Raw genomic sequence first — 22,337 nt, forward strand, 5'->3', positions numbered from 1 at the left:
CCAGGCTTCAATCAGGCGTGTTGTTTCAGCAGTTCTTGCACGGGAGGGAGGGTGGGGGGGGCCTCTCTCATCCGCCCGCGGCCCCCGCTGGTCAGTCCCGCTTTGCCGGTATGGGTATGCGGTGCCTCACCTCCGTAATGCAGGCTGTTGCAGGGTGGCGTTCTGGCTGCAAACACTTTCACTGCCCCTCCAGACGCATCGCAGCCGTCGGATCCGGACACGGGCACAGGAGGGGAGATATGAAATGACGGCCAGAGCTCCTCCGACGCCGCTCTCGGGTCCTCGGCCACTTCCGGTCCACCTCCGCCGTCCAGGGCTCACTTCCGGTCGGCGCTTCCAAGCACTGGGCTCCCTGGTTACCAGCCTGTGCTCGGGCCTCGCGGACAGCCGGTCAGATCTTCGTCACCCGGTGTCCGATTTTCATCCGGATGCTCGCCGCTTATGCCGCCCGGTCCCGGGCCTTCGGTCCCTCCGACTGAGGTCTAAGATAGCCACGGATAATGGGTCGGATCAATGGAGAGGCCGCTTCGTCTGCCGGAGCTGGTCTTCTAGGCTGCCGCCATGCTTGGCTGCTAGCCACGCCCCCCATCCCCATTCATTTTAAAATCATTATCACTCCATAACCATCAACTCACCCTGCAGTAGTTGTCCTCCATCTCCAAGGACATCCTTACATTGCACCTGCTCTTTCAGTCACTTCTCCTTTTCCTGTACAAAGCTTCCCTATTGTGAGTAGGGGTGGGCGGAATTTGCATAACCGCGTTAAGCAAATCTCCGCGAAACGGTAAAAAATCTCAGCAAACACGCGGAATTGCTTGTCTGCGATGCTTTTTTCCTGTTCACAATTGCTGTTTGCGTGCTCGGGGGAAATATCTTGCAAACATGCATTTTGAGAACGCGAACAAGCAAAAAATTTCGCGAAGACGCGGAACGCCGAATTTTGGGCAATTTTGCGTTCGAGGGGAACGCAAAATTCCACGAGCGGAACAGAATTTACCGACCAGACCTAATTGTGAGTTAGATTCACTTAGAGAGGTCGCAGCAGGCACCTGTACCCATCGCTCTCAACCAGCTCAGCTCCGCTTTTATACTATCCGTTCACTTGGTCTGTAAATTATGAAAGGGCACGGTCCCTACACCCCTGCCGCCGTGATCAGTGTTGGCATAGTACCTACGAAGAAACCCTTACTGTACGCTGAAGTTACTTCTGTGAGATACTGTTATCATACAGTCGTGTTCTCTAGGCAACTGCAGAACGCCTGGTGCAGCACTGTTATTTGAAATGTAGGAGCCAGACAAATGGAATCCATGATCTTTAATTACAATAAAATCTCTCAGCCATCTACTTAGCAGTCACAGAAAATCAAATCTCTTCTTTTCCATTATTCTTCACTGTGAAAATGAAATGTTATGCGCCAGGTCATTTCCTAATGCCATCCCTGGAAACAGGCACAGCTCCTTCAATATGGTGATCTGGTTCTTTCAGCAGCAGCAGACTGTCTTCATCAGCAGTGTGGTGACCCAATCTTGATACCCTCAGTTCACCATCTCAAAATACTCCTTGGAGCCCTGTGGGCTGGGTTTGATCTGCAAGTGTGAGATGAGAGACGGGGACAAATGTTATTTGCGCAAACTTTGTTCAAGTGAATTTTAAACATTGCAGGTGCAAAATCCAAAGAACACTAAACTTTGAAGCCCGCCTCACATTTAGAACATCCAGTAACCCAAATCCCTCAGTCCATTCTCCTATGCTACACGGAGGGTACATATTGGAGGCATCTCTGGATTTAATCTCAAACTGACATCTGTTATGGACTAGCTTACTAGACAAAATACACCAGACATGGCTTTGCTAAAAATGTAGAGGTGTTGTAAAGTCACCCTACCTGCTCCTTAATAATTGATGTATCAAGAAAAACCTCCAGCTAATTTTGCATCTCTGTCCAATGAAAGCCAGCACACCTCTTTTCGTTCTACTCAAGGAACTACAGGTCTAGTTTTCAACCAGGGGCCGGGAAGGGTGGGTTTATGGTTGGTATTCATATGTGTTCAGACTCTTCATGATCGCTTCCCCACCTGCTTGGCCATGATCCCATCACTCTTCCCTCCCGGACATGATCTAATGGCCTGGGAGCAAGGAATGGTGGTTTTACAGAAAACATGATGTGGCCCTCAGCTTTCAACTTTCCCAAGTGTATGTTGTTCATACAGAAGATCTATGTTTAACCGCATACAATGTAACTGCATCTCGCAGTGTGATCCACAAGAACTGGTGTGTTTTGTCTTTCTTGAAAAATAGGCAGAGACCAGCCTAAAAGCGCAAAAAAGGTATGGGGAAAGGATATGCGCACAGCAGCAGTCCACAATGAGGTGAGCCAGTGGTGGTGAGGGGCACATGGACACTGGATTTCCCCCTGCTCATTTCCTTACATGGACAGACTCAGCGTTCAAGCTTGGATAAGTTCACTTTTTGTTTTAGTTCTGTGGCCTGGGATCTCTCATATCATTAATGAAATAGGACGAATTTTATAGTCTACTTGAGATAATGTCTTCAAAGGCCGTAGAAACCACCTACCACTCGGTCGCCTTTTTATGCAGAGCACTGAAAGGACTGCTGTGTTTCTATCCTGGTGTAGTTTTGGGATATATCAGGTAGGTTACCAAACTCATTTACAAACAAAACATGTTTATGCAAAATCAGCACGAAAACAAAGCTGAATCATACTGGAAGTTCAACAGGATCGACAGACTGACAGCAATTCACCCATGAATCTTACGACTCCTTGAATAAGAGACACTGGCTCGAAATGCTTTTGAGTTATTTTAAATCAAGTCCACACAAATCTAACACACTACACTTTTACAGGATACCTTACACAGGAAGAATAAAAAAGTGAAGCATTACTTAATAAATCAATGCTTTGAAGTATTCATTCTTGTAGCAAGCCATCTTTCAAACTGAGCAGGCACCTCTATGAGCGTTATCAAGCAGGTCCTTACAATTCATCATGGGATAGCCTAGTTTGCCGGAAAAATGAACTAGGTGGACACTCCAGATGTCACGTGTTATACATTGCTACATTCTGTTAAGTACATTTATTTGTGCTGCTTAGAATTTTTGTTCTTAGGGAAGAGTTGGTATGTGTTTGAAGCTTTTAATGACAATATACTTTTTGTAAAGCTGTTTATTACAACATGTGTACAAAATATTATAACCTGAAGCTTGATTACCAATGACAAAGGGTACTTGAGCGAAACAAATATATGTGGATTGCGATCTAAATATGAAACATTTATTTATTCATTTTGAAAGTTTTATAGAGCGTGGACAAGACCCTTGCGGGTATCAGAGCGCTTTACAGTAAATGAGTTTAGTTATACAATACATTAAAGATATGCAGGATCATAATAATAGCATCAAAAAGCATAGCAGACAAAAAGCAAGTCAACATGATGCAGAACAGGAGCGGCCTGATGAGTCATGGGAGAACAACAATGATAAGAACATCGAATATATAGAACATCACTGAGCATACAAAAAGCAAAGCAGCAAGGTGCAGAGCTAGGGCGAACAGCCGAAGAATGGTAATGGCAAATATATTGATTAGGTTGACAAGTTTGATAAAGGGTATGGAAGTTCTCACAGACACATGAGGCTGTGTTTACGTGAATTTTGCCATAAGGATGCCTTTTACTTCCAATTTGAAGGATGAGGTGGAGGGGTTCAGTCTTGTTTCTGGTGGAAGGGCATTCCATATCCTGGGTACCATTCCTGAGGATCGTTTATAAGTTTTTTTCTTGTTGAATTTTTGTGGTTTCAAAAGGAGGTTTTTCGCACTTCTTGTAGATCTTGTCCCACCGGATATTGTGAGTTTTTGTGTGAGATAACTGGGTGCATTATGATGTAAGGCCTTATGCATCATGCATGCTATCTTCATGTGGATTCTGGCTTCAAATGGCAGCCAGTTTAGAGGTTTTAGGTCAGGGGAGATGTGGGCCCTTCTTTTCGAGCCATTGATGAGTCTTGCTGCCGCTTTGGTAGAGGCTCTTAGGGGAGCTGTAATGGCTTGGAGCACATCTGGACACGGATGCATCCTTTAAAAGCCTTTGTGGCCCTTTTATGGCAGCTCCCCATTGGTCAGTATGTAGCAGCAGGATGCCCTGAGTCAAGCACTTCAAACTTGCTTTTCTTCAAAGCCATGCTTTTCTTTGGTATGTATTTATTTACGCTGGAAAGTGACTGTGAATTTTATCACTTTGTGCATTCCACAGAGTGTTCGTGTTTTCATTTTCACTCCCTCTGTCCTCCGTTGCGCCTTTACCCCTCCCAATAAACCCCAGCCAGACCGCCCTCACATCCAAACATGCTTTATTCAAACACTCTACAGAGTGCATCTTTTCATCCCCCCCTCCGGAACCTGAAATAACTTCTTCCATTCCTTTTTATTTTTTTGCATTTTTATATAGCACAAATAAAGATTTCAAAGCGCTTTACATGAGCACTAATTCAATCACAGAAATGTGCCCAGTGGGGGGATAATGTGCTGCAATGGCTAATGAGTATAATGGCCCCAAAGGAGCGACCTATTGGCTATGCCAATGTTTGTTTTCTCCACTTCCGGACATGTGTCCTCTTAACTTTCCTCCATCAATGGCTGAGTGGCTAATCATTTTCTAAAAGTTCTATTAAGACTGAGGTTCTGTTCAATTCTGGCTAATCTCCCCCCTCCTTCCCCAAAAAATCATTTATTCTTCCTCTGCTCTTAGTTTCATCTTCAATAGTCCCCTTAATTTCGCTCTGATACCCGTAAGGGTCATGTTCGCGCTTTATAAAACTTTTCAAATAAATAATATCCCAATTCTGTTCCTATGTACCAAACTGTTTCTCTGGTCTCCCTTAGCCTGTTTACTATTAGCCCTCTGACTTCCCTGCACACCATCGCACTTGTACTCTTTCGAGCTTCTGGCCTGCCTGCTGTTTGATCTGTATCTTATAACTTTGTTTATTCGTTTTCTAAAACAAATGCAGAGGAATTGGAGGAGGTGGGAGACCTGTGCCGCAGGCACACCCTCGTGTGGTTGACACTGGGGGTGCAGCTAAAAGCGGTTCGGCGCTATGGCCTACTTAGCCCGCACTGAGTTGCTTCCAATTTTGTGGTTCAAAAGACACCTCACTGCCCGTGGATTGAAATGAAATACCAGCATCTGTAAAGCGTATAGCTACGTCCGGAGAGGTGTCCCTGCGCTGGGGGCCCCCGGGAAGATTAAGCGAGCTATTACCCAGAGTCACATGGTGCTGGGCTAACCTGCCGCCGGCACCAGGGATCGAACAGTGAACCCCGTGGTACAGAGTCAGGCACCCTGGCCGCTGCGCCACACCTTTTCCGCCTGCACTTCCATGGTTGGCTCACCCATGACTGGGGAAGGGGGTTTTCATGGCACCCAGGACAAAAGTGGGTTACAGAAGGACTCAAAAAAGTAGCAGACTACTTTGCGAAAGGCAGGGCTCACAAGCTCGATGAGCTGAGTGGGGGAAGATGGCTTGCCACTGATGGAATTCCTGACCTAGGCCGCACTTATGCAAATGAGCAGTCTTTTACCGGCAGGCCCCACTGAGGCACCCACACATGACTTGCTGCAGACCATGCGGACTTTCGGCGGTGGACGCAGACTCACCGGATTGATTTATCAAACTACCTGGCTTATCCATGGTGACAGACAACTTACCTGCATTATGAACCTTGTGGAAAACTGATTTGGGTAGACCCGGGGCACACGTTGAGGATGATACACGTGGGTAGACAGCATCTACCAACTATTTTCACAGGGTAGACGCTGTCTACCCGGCAAAGAGGTAGGGCCCCACAGAAATATGCTGAACTTGTTCGGTGTAATTTTCAGACACCAGGACACTTTCAGCAGCGCCTGCAGGCTGTCTGCTTTTGTTCTGAGCAGCAAAGTGCAGGTGGGGGAAGAGGCATATCAGATTTCAGCTGCGCCTATAACAAAAGGCTAAGTTAAGGGGCAATCAGAACTTTAAAAAATAAAATAAATTATATAGCGCAAACTAGACCCGAAGCATTGGGTATCCGAGCGCTTTACAGGCATACCAGTTTCGTTACAGATGAACACATTCATTTTTGTTAGGCACAATTTTTTTGGGAGTATCCTGCTGGGAGCTATTGGGAGCCCCACACCTAAATGCAAAGGAGGGGAGACAAAGGCTTACAACTTTTTACTTTGAAGGTAGTTAAGAGAGGGATGCTTTTGACTTTGTTCAGTCCCTGTATATAAGAGATAGGCTTGCTCTGTCCGATGTGTTGGTCTAATGGTATTTATACAAATAATTTGAATACCACGATTTTGTTTTATTTCATTTTAGCACTACTTGCCCCAATGCAGGGTGTCACATCACACGTACACATTCTACATTGACAATAAATCATATGCGTGCAAATCAACGTACAGGTTTTGTTAAATAAGACAGTCAGGGTTGGCAGGTGTAGGAGTCACACGTCCTTCATAGCTCGTTGTGGTATAGAAGAATTACAATTAATGAACTGCAAATAAAAAAAGTACCTCTGTATTAAAAGCAATAACCCACTTACCCTTTTACACAAAATAAAAGTCGGTCATCTGCATGTTATATTATGTGCTTTGCAAGAGATTAACCCTCTGTGCTACTTTGATTCAAAACTGGGACTAGACAAAACCTAGATCTCTTCATTAAATGCATTATCCTCCAAAGTTACTTTACCATTCTTATTATCTGAGATTTAGCTGGCCCACCCCATAAGATATTTTAAATTCTATGCAACAAATTAAGCATGACAGATTTACTATCACATTTCTCTTTGTTGCCAACTTCTTTATAACAGGGTTTAAAAAAAATGTACAAGTTGCGTGGTTGCTGTGGCAAAGGTATAGAGAGGGCTGGTAGTGGGAGACTAGCGATGTATCAGGAGATAGCACACCTGCCCGCTCTATTCATGAATGTGTTGTCATTGATTCTCGGTGTTCAATAACTGATGTACTTATGGCATTGCTTTTGTATGGTATGGTCTCTCGAGCTTTGTTAATAATGAAAACAAAAAGTTAAAAAAATTAAATTGGCAAGTTGAGGCCCAGATTTTGCATCAGGGTTGCATAAAACTTTTGGTACAACCCCAACGCAAAATCTAATTTGTTAAATACTGTAATGCGCACACATGTACTCATGATAGACCTGCTAAACATATGGGAGGTCTTCCGATCTGCTGTCACTTCCTGGGAGGTCATGGGTTGTAATGCCACCACGTGCGATAGCAAGCGCCATGATGTCACTTGCATACTACCTAACTTGGTTAGTCATTCCACTTCTTTTTTTAGAATTTGTGCCCTGGGTAGACCGTTCAGAGGAAAATATAGGGAGCAGGCCATAGAGAGGGTACACAGGATATCTCTGAACACATGATACAAATACACACAATTCAGCTTCTTAGATCAGACTTACCTTACTCCACATAGGCTAAATACTATAACGCAAACAGAGACCATATGGTGCCCCCACTGTGCCCAGACACACATGGATTTTATTCACATGCCTTGTAGTGCTGATGTTCTGGGCCAAGGCAGAAGGGAATATGGAGCGCATCCTGAGGAGATGCAAACTATACATTCTCGAGATCTGCATGCTTATTCACAACAGAAGATTAAAAAAGCGGGCAACAGATTCATAGACGTGACCCTAGTTATTGGATATAGGGATATACAAGACACTGGAAACCTCCGGAAGGTCCACCTCACTGTAGATGGAGGCTCAAGATGTAGCCCTGGGCTAGGGTCTCAGACGAGCTGAGGAACTGTAGGGGATTCGTAGTAAATGCAATGCAGACCTATGGGTGGAAATTCTCACGGCCTTCATGGAGACAGAGGGCTGAATCCCCAAAGTGCTCTGCATTGTAGCTTCCATGGGGTTACACACTTCTAACCCCCTCCAGAGACAGTTACTCACTTTTTGGTGGAATACCACTCAGAAAAAAACACTGTGATGTAGCCCATTTACATATTTACTGAATCAAAAATGGCGCTGCTAGCGAGTGTGCGACTGCTGATAACACCTATCCTGGAATATGTGGGCAGATTAAATGTTCTAGTGCAGATATATGTAGATGGACATCGATTACCCTCCATCATATGATAGTGTGCCACTGTTGTACTCCTTATTAATGTTTTGTAATCTAGCATGCTAAATGTGAACATGTACTACTTGGTGCGACTTCTCCACTGCCAAATTATTTGTTTTATACCGAAAAACTTTAAGAAAAACATTAAAAAATTGCCAAACAACTTCTTTTTACTACCTCTTCAACTTCTTGACCAGGACCATGGCTGTGTTATTGCCCGTTTAATGCGTTTACTGGTTTTGTTTGGATAGCTTTTGTACAATGCTTTTGATAAAATGTACTATAATAGATTCAATAAATAAACAAATAAAATCCCATGGGCAGTAAAAGATGGTGAAGCCAATCAGTTCCATTTCAGAGGTTTGTTGTGCATGAGTGTTATATAGAGTGCAACATAGAGCCCTACATAGCTCAATACCACAGCCCCACCATGTTGCTATACCAATCTCATCCTGCATGGGTTGTGTGTTCATTATGTTACATTGTTTGGACCTATTGAAATTGTGAGCCTTCACTCTTTCGTGATGTTCCTACCTACAAGGACTGTGGCTACAGCATTCAAATACCTCCAGCATTGCTCACCCACTCTATTACATACCGTTGGGGAATCTGGCTTCCAATTGGCAGGGCACACCTCCCCATGCGTCTCCACATACTGGAAGGCTTTTACCAGGCGCAGTGTTTCTTCCACACTGCGGCCAACTGGGAGGTCATTCACACTCAAATGTTTCACAATGCCATTTGGATCAATAATAAAGAGCCCCCTGTGTGAAAAGAAAAAGAACTAAGTATATTAAATGACACTGCAAGCTTTCACAAACATTTCTTAAAGCAACAGTGCAACTATCCTGAACACAATTGGAAAATGTAGCTATTGGAAACTAGACACAGTTGGGATAGCTTGTGCTTGTAGACGTCTAAAGCATAGATAAAGGAGGAAAAGTTAATTTATAGTAAGCATAGTAGATGGGAACTTTGTAATGAGTTACATGCCAAATTTGTAATATATTCATTTCCTAAACAGAGCTACTTTCAACACGCGTAGAGCCACCATTCGATACAAAATTTGTATAACAAAGATGACTTTACATCAATTTACAGCATTTAGATACCTATACAGACCACTGATTTGTACATTAAGACTGCATGGTCAAACTAGTGCAGGATAGAGGGCTGTTTCAGTTACTGTTGGTTGGGGATGAAGTCCCCTTGACTGATGAGGGACTTTGGGGTGCAAGAAGCACTCCTGTTACCTCCAGTAAGTCCCTTACAGCGGGATTCCGGAGTGCTGGCCAGAGGTACTGCCCCCTTTCTCCACCACTCTCCAAATGCGACTACTAGTTAAAAAACCATAGAAATGCACTAAAAAACCAGAGGTTAAAAGGATGTTATAGTTACCAAATAGAATTTGAAAAACCTTAGAAATTCACTTCACTGAAGAAGAAAAAACAAAGTTTACCGGGACGTTATAGTTTGGCTCAGATTTCACTCGTACAAAACCAGTGAAATTCAGCAGTTAAAGTTACCTGAGCTAACTATAAATAATCCCACGCAATGCACTGCTTATGAACTCACATATTACATCACTCATGACATGGTCTGTAACTCACGCCCTCGCTATGCACTGGTAATTACCCCACATATTACATCAGTCATGACATTTTCTATGACACCATTGCTAATATAACTAACATTTGCAATAAAATTCATGAAAAAAACTGTTTGGCAGGGCACGAGTTATAGTTACCTGGGGGCACGAGTTATAGTTTCCTTAGATAACGCAAACTAGAACTGCTGAATTTCTATAGTTCAAATTCAGAACCAAACTAGAACATCCCTGAAACCGTTGAGGTTATATATATATATATATATATATATATATATATATATATATATATATATATATATATATACACACACACACACACACAGACACTGGCATCTGATTTTGAAGCGCAAGGAGAAGGCGATTGACAGCGGTGAGTACGAGCACGCGGGCGGTGGGCTCTGTGTCCGTCCTAGGGTAGCGGGGTGTTGGGTGGCTCACGCCATTAGGCATCGCGTCTGCCCTGGGTTAACGGCGCAGTGCACTTCGTCAAGCAGCAATACTCCCGCTGCACAGCATTGGCGTCTGAAGAGCGTTTGGAACCAAACACGCCGTGCGGTGGAATTCCACTTCGCCACTGACTGTCCTTCCACGCTAACATATAGCAAAACGCTCACGCGTTGCCAGAACTGTACAGCAGGAGGAACTTTGTATTTTACAAAGGGAGGCAGCCTAAATACGCCACAGTAAGCCACCTTGTCCGAGGGAGTTCCAACATGGAGGAAGATGACGAAAGAAGGGCAGCAGCACACCTGTTGTTTGCTAGAACTAAGAAGGGGACCCCAACCGCCATTGTGACCAGACAAGACCCTCCACAAACTATTAAAGATAAAATCAACAAGCTTGAGAAATTAAAGAGAGGAGAAATCTCCAAGTGGTGGGAGGCGACCTCGCTACAGAATTATATAGATCAAGAGATGGTACCGAGGGGGCTTCGCATTTTCATCACTCCCACCTATGAGGCACCCAATCCTGACATGCTGGCGGAATGGTCAGTTAACTCAGCCAACAGTTCCAGAAAGATGCTGGAGATTTTGGTCAAATATGCGTGGCTAGACAGAGATGGACTACTAAAAGAAATTGCAGATCTAATGGAGGAAATTAGCAAACATGCTGACGAAGAGAATGTTAAGAAACTGGTATCAGAAATGATAGAACGCCTCAAGAGCTATGAGGAGGACATAAAGACTCGCAAAGAGAGAAAACTAGATAGAGACTACAAAGACTATGACACGGGCAGGATTTTGACCTTCAGCCGTAAATATGATCATTTATACGCCAACACAGCCAATAACACGCTGATGGTGACCGCAACACAAGGCGAAGATGATCTCACAACAATGAGCGAGAACCAATCAGAAGTCTCGAATGTATCCATAGAAGAAACTTCTCGAGCCCACACCCCAGCACGCAAGCCGAATTTTTTAGACAAATATCGTCTTCTGCGCCGGAGCAGACGGACGATCAGACCGACAACTCCGGCACCACCACCACCGCCCAGTGCACCGAGAGGAAGAGGACGACCCAGAGGACGTGGAAACGTAAGAACCGCGGGAAGAGGTTACATCAACGGTGGGAGAGGAGGCAACACAACGGGAGACGTAAGAAGAGTATACACCCGATCCAAGAAAGGCCAATAGTTGATGATGAAATGGTAAACAAAACTGTAATCAATCTATCTAAACGTACTATCACCGAGACTGAATTACTTACCCTCAGTCTGGGTTTGTCTTTTTGTCCCTCTATGTCCGTCAACTACAGTGAATCCAGGATTGATGTTAATATGTTCGAAAATTAAAACTCAAAAAATGGCATAAACTACGGGGTGGGGTGGGGCAGCATCTCACACCCACGGAACCAGCAGTTGAGTCTGACCTTTTTAGGATAGGGGATGTCGATGCCCTTGTTAACATCATACATCTCGAACAAGAAAGTGACAAGGAGCCCATTGCATCTAGCACCAGGGCTCAAGCAGCAGATTCTGAATTGTACAGTAACACCCAGCTTCTTACTGATGCCAATTTCACTACAGACCACAGTGCTGCTTCTGGCTTCAAGCCCAAATCGACCTTTATTCCCATGATGGCTCACGATGCTATCGACACGTTCCATGAATGTGTCAACAAGGAACTCAACATCTTTAGAAATAAGAAAAGGCAGTACAGACCTGGACAGGACAACTTGACATTCAATCAAAGGAGAGCTCTGAAATCTCTTACAGAAGACAAATCTATTGTCATATGCCCCACTGACAAAGGGGGTAACATGGTTATCATGGACAGGGAGCAATATGTGGCAGAGGCCCTGAGACAACTGTCGGAAAGCGACTATACCACCACCACTTTTGAACTCTACAATAAGAGCATAATTGAACTGTGGGACAAACTAAGTGGTTGGAAGGATAAGGGCATTTTGGAATGGGAGGAGTTTAGATTTTTGAAAAACAATAACCCGATTCTACCTGTGTTGCATTTACTCCCCAAAATTCATAAAAACCAGGAACAACCCCCTGGTAGACCCATTGTATCTTCCAGAGGGAGTGTGGCTGAGCACATTTCCGAATACGTGGACCACTATCTTAGGGAGTGGGTTCAGGGATTGACTAGCTATGTCAAAGACACCAAAGATTTTTTGTCCAAACTCCATAACATCACCTGGGATGAGAATTATCTACTCATCACCATGGATGTCCAAGCTCTCTACACCATCATAGACCACAAACAAGGCTTGGACGCGTGTAAGCATTTTCTTGAGGGACGCCCATTACGTTTCAGGGAGCATAGCAAAATGCTCCTCGAAATGAAGGAATTTTGTCTGACGAATAATTTCTTTTTATTTGATGGTGCCATCTACAAACAGGAGATTGGCACCGCGATGGGTTCGTGTTTTGCCCCAAGCTTCGCGAATCTCTTCATGGGGCATTGGGAGCAGACGATCTTCACGGACCCATCGTTAACGGAACACATTGGCCACATTGTCACATGGTGGAGGTATATCGATGACCTCTTCATGGTTTGGAAGGGCACAGAAGCTGAAGCCTTGTGCTTTATTGACATCCTGAACAACAATAATTACAACATCAGACTTACCAGCAACATCAGCAGAGAGATGGCAGAATATCTGGATGTCAGAATTGACATCAAGGATAACACCATTAACACCACTCTCTTTAGAAAAGCCACCGCTGGCAACAGTATTCTTCATGCCCTCAGCAGTCACCCAGAACCGCTCAAATGGAGCATTCCGTATGGTGAACTGTTGAGGGCAAAAAGAAACTGTAATACGGAAACCAGCTACCAACAAGCTGCTTCCGAAATGATGGAACGCTTCAGGCTCAGGAATTATCCTGCCTGGGTTCTCAAGAAAGCGAAAACTAGGGCTGACTCCGTTGCTCGCATTGACACCTTGCGCAATGAACCCTCAGAAGAGACGTGGTGCGAAGAAAATAACACACGACTCATTCTCACATACAACAGAGAATCAAACAAAATACACAGAATTGTAGCCAAGAATTGGAACATCCTAAAAAGTGACACTACCATTGGCCATCTCATTGCAGACAGGCAAGCATCACTTGCAGGAAAGGAAGGAACATCAGGGACCTGTGTGTCCACAGTGACATAACGGTTTACCCCAACAGCCAGGACCTTGGTCTTAAAGGGTTTTTTCCATGTGGCCATTGCAAGGCCTGTCGTTACAGCACCTCGATCAAGAAAGCCACATACAATGGGGTCACCAAAGAAATCAATCAATTCCTTACCTGTAATACCATGTTCGTAGTCTACGTCGTTGTTTGTCCCTGCGGACTATGGTATATTGGCAGTACCATCGCACATGCCAAAAAACGCATTCTTGAACACTACCGCGCCATCATACACAAAGACCTCAAATACCCAGTGGCCAGACATTTCACTGAACAGCATTTTTCCAATCCCTCGCTGATGAAATTTTTCATCTTAGAACAAGTTATCAGGAATCCCAGGGGCGGCAATAGATTACTCAAATTGAGGCAGATGGAATCTAAATACATCATTTCCTTTCACACCAAGGCGCCGGGAGGGCTGAATTACGATGAGGAACTTGCTGTTCATCTGAAAGATGATTATCTCTAATTCTGCAGTCCTTCTTCGTCCATTCGTGTACTGTAACTTCATCTCTCCATGTTGTTTGATGAATATGCTACTTACCAGTATGCATCTGTTCTTGGCATGTAGGGCTGCTAACATTCATATCTGTAGCATAGATCGCCGCCTAGTGTTGGGTCCGGATGATTGCACATTGTTGTCCTGGAAGAGTCTTCGAAGTATCACGAGATAGGTGGCTCCTCCCCTGGACTACAGTGCGCATGGGCATCGACTCCATCCCCAGATTGTTTGTAGCCATTGTAGTGCAAAGATGGAGTTGAACAGTGAAAGTGATGGCCATGCTAGAGATTAAATGCAAGAAAAGTCTGCAGCCGCTACGGGCGCCGGGGAGGAGGGCGGGCGATATGAATGTTAGCAGCCCTACATGCCAAGAACAGATGCATACTGGTAAGTAGCATATTCAGTTCGAGGCATGTGGGCTGCTAAATTCATATCTGTAGCATAGAATACAGAGCAGTCCCTCCATTAACGGCGGCCGCCCGTGCCAGCTGCAGAAGTCTGAAAAAGTGTTTTAAGAACAGCCTGTCCTACAGCTGCCTGCTGTTTGGAATGCACATCTACACAGTAATGTTTGGTAAACGTATGTGGTGTAGACCATGTGGCTGCCCTACAAATGTCTTCCAAAAGAATGTTACCCAGGAATGCCATGGAGGCCCCCAACTTGCGTGTGGAGTGTGCTCTGGGGGGGACCGTTAAGGTGCGCTTAGCCTTCTGATAGCAAATCTGAATACACTTAACGATCCACCTGGCTATTCCTGCTTTGGAAATGGGGTTGCCTTTATGCTGGGCTGCGAAGGCAACAAAGAGTTGCTGTGTCTTTCTAAAAGGTTGTGTTCTGTCAATGTAGTACATAAGCGCTCTTTTGACATCAAGCGTATGGAGCATCCTTTCTGCTACCGTTTCTGGGTTGGGAAAGAATGCGGGCAGTTCGATTGTTTGATTGACATGAAACTGCGACACCACCTTAGGGAGAAATTTGGGGTTAGTGCGCAGCACCACCCTGTTTGAATAAATTTGTATAAATGGCTCTTGAATGGTGAGCGCCTGTAGCTCACTAACACGTCTTAGAGACGTTATGGCAATGAGAAAAGCCACTTTCCATGTGAGGAACTGAAGCTCACATGAATGCAGAGGTTCAAATGGGGGACCCATCAATCTGGTGAGCACCACATTGAGGTTCCACACAGGAGCTGGCGGGGTCCTGGGAGGGATGACCCGCTTCAGCCCTTCCAGGAACGCTTTAATGGCAGGCACCCTGAAGACAGAGAGATGCTGCCTGTTTTGGAGATAAGCTGCTATGGCGGATAAGTGTATCCGAATGGAAGCGTATGCTAGATTGCATTTGTAAAGATGCAACAGATAGCAGATGATATTAGGAATGGATGCATCGAGCAGGTTGATAGCGTGCTCGGTACAGTAGATGACAAACCGCTTCCATTTTGCTGCATAGCAAGCTCTGGTAGTGGGCTTCCTTGCCTCCCGGATGATGTCCATGCATTCAGGGGGCAAATCAAGGTAGCCAAACTCTAAGACCTCAGGAGCCAGATCGCCAGATTGAGCTGCTGCGGATCCGGGTGCTGAATGTCGCCACGGTTCTGCGTTAAGAGCCGGGGTGTGAGGTGCAGTCTTTGATGCGGTACCACGGAGAGTTCGAGGAACGTGGTGTACCACGGTTGTCGCGCCCACGTTGGAGCAACTAGGATGAGCGTCAGCCAGTGTTGCTTTAGCTTTCTTCCCACCAGCGGAATGAGAGGCGCTGGGGGAAAAGCGTACACAAATCTGCCTGACCAGTTCATCCATATCGCATTGCCCTGCGATAGTGGGTGAGGGAACCTGGCGGCAAAGCTTTGGCATTTTGCGTTTTCCTCCGTGGCAAACAGGTCTATCTCTGGATGACCCCACTGCTGGAAGTACGGGCGGAGTACTGATGGATGTAACTCCCACTCGTGCATCTGGTGGCTGTACCTGCTGAGCAGATCCGCCATCTGATTGTCCGTGCCCGGGAGGTGTTCCGCCATGAGGAAGATGTTCCTCTGAATGGCCCACTTCCACATGCTCTGAGCCAGATGAGACAACTGTGGAGAGTACGTACCTCCCTGCTTTTGAATGTAGTACATGGCTGTCATGTTGTCCGTCCGGATCAACACGACTTTGTTGCACAGATGTACTTTGAAGGACTTGAGTGCCATGAAGATTGCCATCAGCTCCAAGTAGTTGATGTGCATCTTCCTTTGTTGCGTTGTCCATAGTCCCTGCACCGTATAGTGGAGCACATGAGCCCCCCATCCCTGGAGAGATGCGTCCGTTGTTAGTGTAATCTGTGGCACAGCTCCTGGAACGGTCGGCCATTGCAAAGGTTGTGTGGATTCCACCAATGCAGAGAGCTGTATGCCCGACCCGTCACCAACACTAGGTCGTTTAGTTGTCCTTGAGCCTGAGTCCACTGATGCGCTAAGCATTCTTGGAGCGGACGCATATGGAGTCTCGCGTGCGGGACTATGAAGATGCAGGAGGCCATCATGCCTATCAACTGCATGAACACTCTCGCTGGGAGTGAATGTTGTGGTCTGAACTTTAGGATCAGCGCCTGGATGTTGTTGATCCTCGCTGGGTTTGGCTGAGCTGTGGCAGCCAGAGTATTGATCGTCGCGCCTAAATACTGCCGCACATGGGCTGGCTGAAGGTGTGACTTCGGGTAGTTCAGTGTAAATCCTAGACTGTGAAGGAGGTGAATGGTGTGGGACATGTCTGCGGCGCACTGCTGGGCTGACTTTGCCTGCACGAGCCAGTCGTCCAGATAAGGGTAGACATGTATACTCTGTCTCCGGAGGTGTGCCGCCACTGTCGCCTGACATTTTGTGAACACTCTGGGAGCAGTGGTCACTCCGAAGGGGAGTACCTTGAACTGGTAATGCCTGTTGTGGATGGTGAACCCGAGGTACTTTCTGTGGGAGGGGTGGAGTGGAATGTGAAAGTAAGCATCCTTGAGGTCCAAGGTTGCGAGGAAGTCTCCCCGTTGTAACAAGGGAAGAACTTGCTGCAGTGTCAACATGTGGAAGTGTTCTGAAAGAATGTACTGGTTCAAGGGGCGTAGGTCTAGAATCGGTCTGAGTGAGCCGTCCTTTTTTGGGATTAAGAAGTACAGGGAATAAACCCCTGTGCCTTCTTCCTCCACTGGCACGAGCTCTATTGCGCCTTTTTGCAGCATCACCAGAACCTCCTGCTGCAATAAGTGCAAGTGCTCTGCTGACATAGGACGGTGTTTTGGGGGCATGGGTGGTGGGGTGGATGTCAGTTCTAAACAATAGCCGAACTGGATAAGTTTCCTGACCCACCTGTCTGTGGTGATGGACTTCCAGATGGGCAGGAACTGTTGGAGTCTCCCCCCGACAGGTGTTGGATGGTCGGGGGGCAGTGACAGGGAGTCACTGTTTGTTGGCGGCAGAGGAACGGGAACTGTTGTTGCCTCTGCCTCTACCCTTGGCACTGTTTCCTCTGTATCCACCTCTGCCCTGCTTGATGTAGGAGGATTGCGCACCACTTTTATTGAATGGCGTCTGCTGCGACATGTGCCCTCTGTGAGAAGTTGGCCTGATGTGCAGTGCTCACTATTCTAGTGATCACTATATATCAGTCCAAACAACCCTTATTGATGATTGGTTGTAAGTCAACCTTATAGACCAGCTATCCTAGTAGCATGGATACGAGCAGTCTAAGGCTAAGACTCTAGAGGGCGTGTTAAGCCAGCTGTTTTACCATCACATTACCCCTTGAACATCCAGTGAAAGGACACCACACAAGTTGTTATGAAAATAAACAGTGTATTTATTTATAACAAGACTACCCTGGCTCTTTATGAGTCAGGGAGCTAAGCACACAACAAAACTCTTACGAAAATACTTTAAGTCGCACAATTTACACAAATGCCCTAGGGGCACGAAAAACCATATACACAGTAAGTGGAATGCGAACTTGCTAGCAGGTAAGTACAGTACTAATAGGCTTTGGAATCGCTAGGACTTGACTATGGAATCGTTAGATTACTTCTAGGAGGCCCAGGGGACTCGGGTGCAGAGTGTGCACTCTCACGCGGGATGCGGGACAAAGTCTATGATAGCTAGTAAAGGTAAAGTTAGTGTTCACGGGCGAACCCGACCTGGTAGGGAGAAAACGAAAGTGGATCCTGACCCTTGGATAGTGAGGCTATGCTGGGGCACCGAAATGCCGAAGTTACCTAGCCCAGGGGCTGCAGCTGCATATGTCTCAAAAGACGTCGGGAATCCTCGTAGACGAACCAGGAGCCTGGAAGAAAGATGCTGGCAGGCGACCAGTGAAGAGAGTTCGAAGGGATCCAAGCCTGGATCTCGAAGATGGATGATACCTGAAAGCAGAGGGGACCAAGTTCGTGACTACTAGCCAGTAGTCAGGGGGCACCAGGAGGGCACCGGATGGTAGTCACCTCGGCTAGGTGAGTGGGCGACGCTGTGCTCTGCAGATCTCACGGACCAGGAGGCGTTGTCGGTGACCAGGATGGAGAGGCGAGCTGTCCCACGATGGATGAAGCTGTCGGCGTCGAAGAACCCAGGATTGGGCAACAAAGCCTTGGCTAATTCAAGCCCACGCGGTGGACTCAAAATGGCGTCTTGAGTGGACCAGGAGGGTCCGGGGTGCTCCTCTTCTGGAAGGGAGCAAGAGCCAGTCTGGAGCAACCAGACCAGCAGCAGTGATGTCGTCGGGCGTCGTTCAGAAGGCCACAAGCCAGCGGGCTAGTAGCCAAACAACGCGGTGAGCAGCAAAAAGCAGAAGGGCCCCACGCCGATCGTGGAGATGCTGGGGTGCTGCTCTTCGGTGCTGGAGCTGCTCAGGGTTGGGGCTTCTCGGACCCCAAAGCACTCGCCAGGAGATTACTCGGCGGGCTTGCTGTGAAGAAGTCGTGCAGTCTTGGCAATAGTCGGTCCCTTGAGGTCTCGTCGCACTCACGGTTCTCAGCTTGGCTGTAGAGGTGAGTAGAGGTCGGAGGTGCCAGGGAAGCCGGGTCTTGTCGAGCTGGGCAGTCGGATTCCGGAGGAAGGACTTACAGCAGACCGCAGTGTTCTTAGGATGGTGCCTGCGGATGCAGGGTGACTACTCTTTAGTCACAAGGGAGAATCTTGAAGAAGAAACCTTGAAGTCCTTTCGCAGAAAGTCGTGTCTTGATTCCAAAGATGATCTAATTTGGAAGGGGGCCTGCTCCTACCTTTATCTGGGAAAAGGGGGCTGGCACGCGACTAAGTCCTGCCCTATGGGTGGGACCAGGAGGGGGGTGGTTACACCCCTCTCCTTTGGCGGGCTTTCCCCAGGCCAGGGGCTGGAGTGCCCCTGGAACTGGTTTCAGCCGGCCTATGCACAGTGAGCACCTGGGTGCCACTTGCAGTCACCTTCCTCTGTAGCCCTGCCTACCTGGAATACACAAAACCCTGTCTGGGACGGTGCTGGCACCGCCCCTGGCAGGAAACCCTTTTGTCCTTGCCTCCTGCTCTGGGAGGACTCCCAGCAGCAGGAGGGCAGACTTGTGTCTCGGTGGCAGCATCCATTTTGTGGATGCTAAGGCTCTGTCTGACTTTAACCGGGGTTACAGGTTACATACATGTCGTGTCCCTCTAGAAGGGTGGAATGCTAACCCCGTCGCCAGAATTGGCGAGGGGTTAGTATTCCAATTCGTATGACACCTTACTCGACATGTTTTGATAAAGCGATACCAGAGTTGGCATATAACCGCGAGGATTATAATGCACTTAAGAGTATATGGTATGCGATATCATGGAAACGGCTAAGGGATAGATCCCGAAAGCCGCAGACAGGCTCAGCTCATGCCAGAGCACCATCTCACACGATTCCAAGCACTCTGCCTTCAGGATTGTTAAGGCCTGCCATAGGAGTGACTGATAGGAGATCTGTGTGCCCATTTTAGGGTTAGATATAGGTATACTATATCTAAAGCAAAGGGTGATTACACCACCTTGCCCCAGCTGTCGTGCAGCCAGTTGTGTCAGATTTGGATGGCCAGCCAGGGGTGGCATAATACATGTTGCAACCCCTGGTAGGCCCTGGGTACACCTATGCCCTGGGTACCTAAGGTACACTGTACAGGGACTGATAAGGTGACTCAGTATCCAATTGGATATGTACCTAAGGTACATGGAATCCATTTTACAGAGAGAGCAGTAGGCCTGGGGTCCTGAATAGCAGGGCCCCAGGTCAACTAAGTCAGAAAACCAGCAAAACACCAGGCAAAAAGTTGGGGGCAACCATAGTCAGGGATCTACCTTCCTACACCCTCTGTTAACACCTCGATTGCCTGAGCGACGAAAAGTGTTCCCTCGAAATTGTTGTGACTGGAGAGCTCCCATGGACTTGGCAGTCTCGGTATCTTTTTTGATCTTCTCTAGGGTGGTGTCCACCTCTGGGCCAAACAACCTGTCTGGATTAATGGGTTGGTTGAGGATAGTAGTTTGTATCTCTGGCTTGAATCCCGAGATGCGGAGCCATGCCTGACGTCTCAGCATCACACTAGTGTTGATCGCTCTCGCTGCTGTGTCCGCAACATCTAGCGCACACTTTATAGCAGCGTTGGAGATGAGCTTCCCCTCCTGACTAAGCATTTCAGCTCCCTCTTTAAACTGGTCTGGGAGGTGTTGTAACAGCTGCTCTAGGGTGTCGTAGTGCGCCCTATCGTATCTGGCCAACAGAGCTTGCGTGTTTGAGATGCGCCATATGTTGGCCGCCTGAGCTGCTACCCGCTTCCCAGATGCCTCCAGCACTTTTGACTCTTTGTCTGGGGGAGGAGCTTCACCCGTTGTTTGGGAGTTTGCCCTCTTGCGGGCATTAGAGACCACCAAAGAGTCCAAAGGCAACTGGCCCCTTATGTAAGTGGGGTCGCCAGGTGCCGGTCTGTATTTCTTCTCAATGCGTGGGTTTACAACCCGAGATCTTGTGGGTTCTTTGAAAAGGTATGCTGCATGCTTAAGGACCCCTTTCGACATTGGGAGAGTCTTGACAGTTTTTTCAGCAGTAGAGAAAGTGTCAAAAAGGAAGTCCACCTCTACGGGGTCAGCATGCATCTCCACCTTATGGTTTGTAGCTGCCCTTTCAATTAAGGCATTAAATGCCGCAGAGTCCTCAGTGGGAGACGGCTTCACGTTATAAACCTGAGGATCCTGGACCGTTTGCTGGTCCCCTTGATCACCAGAGTCCATCCACGAGTCCTGTTGCTCATCAGGCTCTGTATGAGCAGGAAAATTGTACTCCTCATCTTGCTCCCCTCCATCCCCATCAGAGTATGTGGGTGAAGGGGTTGCACTCCTCCTATGCTGAGGAAGAATCTGCTCCACCAGAACCCGTGTTTCTGCTGCAGGCTTCTTACGTTTCAGAGGAATGGTAAACGACCGCAAAGGTTGTGAAGTAATCTTCCTCTTGTATAGCGTGATTTTCCCGGTGTCGGCATCGATGAAATGCTCCGACCGTTCTTCAACCAAAGGGTGTCGAAGACCCACAGTCCCAGCCGGGTGAGTGGACGTCGACACAGTGTCCTTGGGCACCGACCGCGGTGCAAAGGCCTTCGGCGCCACCTTAGGCGGCAACGTGTAGAGGAGCGGTGCCGATGTGGTCTTCGGCGTGTCTGCCGGCTTCGGTGCGGAAGGAGTCTTCGGTTCCGATGCCAAAGCCTTGTCTTTAAGGCGCTTGAGGGAGTTCGAGACCTGCTTCGTAAAGGAAGCGGACGGCTTCGTCGATCCGACCGATGTTCTTGGTCCGCCCCCAGGGGAAGACCCGAGCGTGGATGACTTGTGCTTGTCCGTTCGAGGCGCAGGAGCACCCTTGACTGGTGCGCCACGATCACCGACCACAGCTGCAGACGTCGATGCCGACGGCTTCAGATCGACGGGTTTCCCCTTAGGAGTAACGACCCCAGACTTTGGGTCGGTGCCCTTCACCGACTTCGCGTCAACGGGCCCCTTGGTGTTCGGCGCGACAGATTGTTCCGATGTAGGCTCGACAGCCTTCTTGGACGTCGGCTTGGCTACCTTGGTTGACACCGGCTCGACGGACTTCTTCGAGCTTGGCTCCTTAACCACCTTCGGCACCTTTGCCTGGTCGCCAGCTGGCATCGGTTTGGAGGCCCCCGAAGACGACTGCGTCGGTACCGGAGCAGACGTCTTCGGCTTCGATGGCATGTCGGCCATCTTTGTTTTCATCGATACCGAGTGTTTCAGTTTTGGTTTCGATATTAGTAATGGCGGCTCCACGGAGGTGTCTGTAGCCGGGCCGGAAGGCGGGGCCGTGGATCGAGGTGTAAGGTCTTGGGTAAGGCCGCGTGGCGATCCCGTGACCTGAGCCTTAGTAAGAGTACGAACGGGGCATAGCTCTTCCTCCGAGCTATCTTCC

At 47.5% G+C, this 22,337-nt stretch overlaps 1 protein-coding gene across 1 annotated transcript in view; it reads right to left on the reverse strand.

Annotated features, from left to right (window-relative positions):
* Nucleotides 1–1,300: 1,300 nt before the first annotated feature.
* Nucleotides 1,301–22,337, reverse strand: part of PRDX3 (peroxiredoxin 3) — a 68,204-nt gene continuing 47,167 nt past the window's right edge. The window contains exons 6-7 of the mRNA XM_078641200.1: nucleotides 8,764–8,929; nucleotides 1,301–1,587 (exon numbers count right to left, since the gene is read on the reverse strand). Coding sequence (XP_078497326.1) covers nucleotides 1,537–1,587; nucleotides 8,764–8,929 — 217 coding nt within the window. The 3' untranslated portion in view covers nucleotides 1,301–1,536. The remainder of the gene's footprint in view (nucleotides 1,588–8,763; nucleotides 8,930–22,337) is intronic.

This window comes from Lissotriton helveticus, chromosome 5_1, assembly GCF_964261635.1.
Source record: "Lissotriton helveticus chromosome 5_1, aLisHel1.1, whole genome shotgun sequence".
NCBI lineage: Eukaryota > Metazoa > Chordata > Amphibia > Caudata > Salamandridae > Lissotriton > Lissotriton helveticus.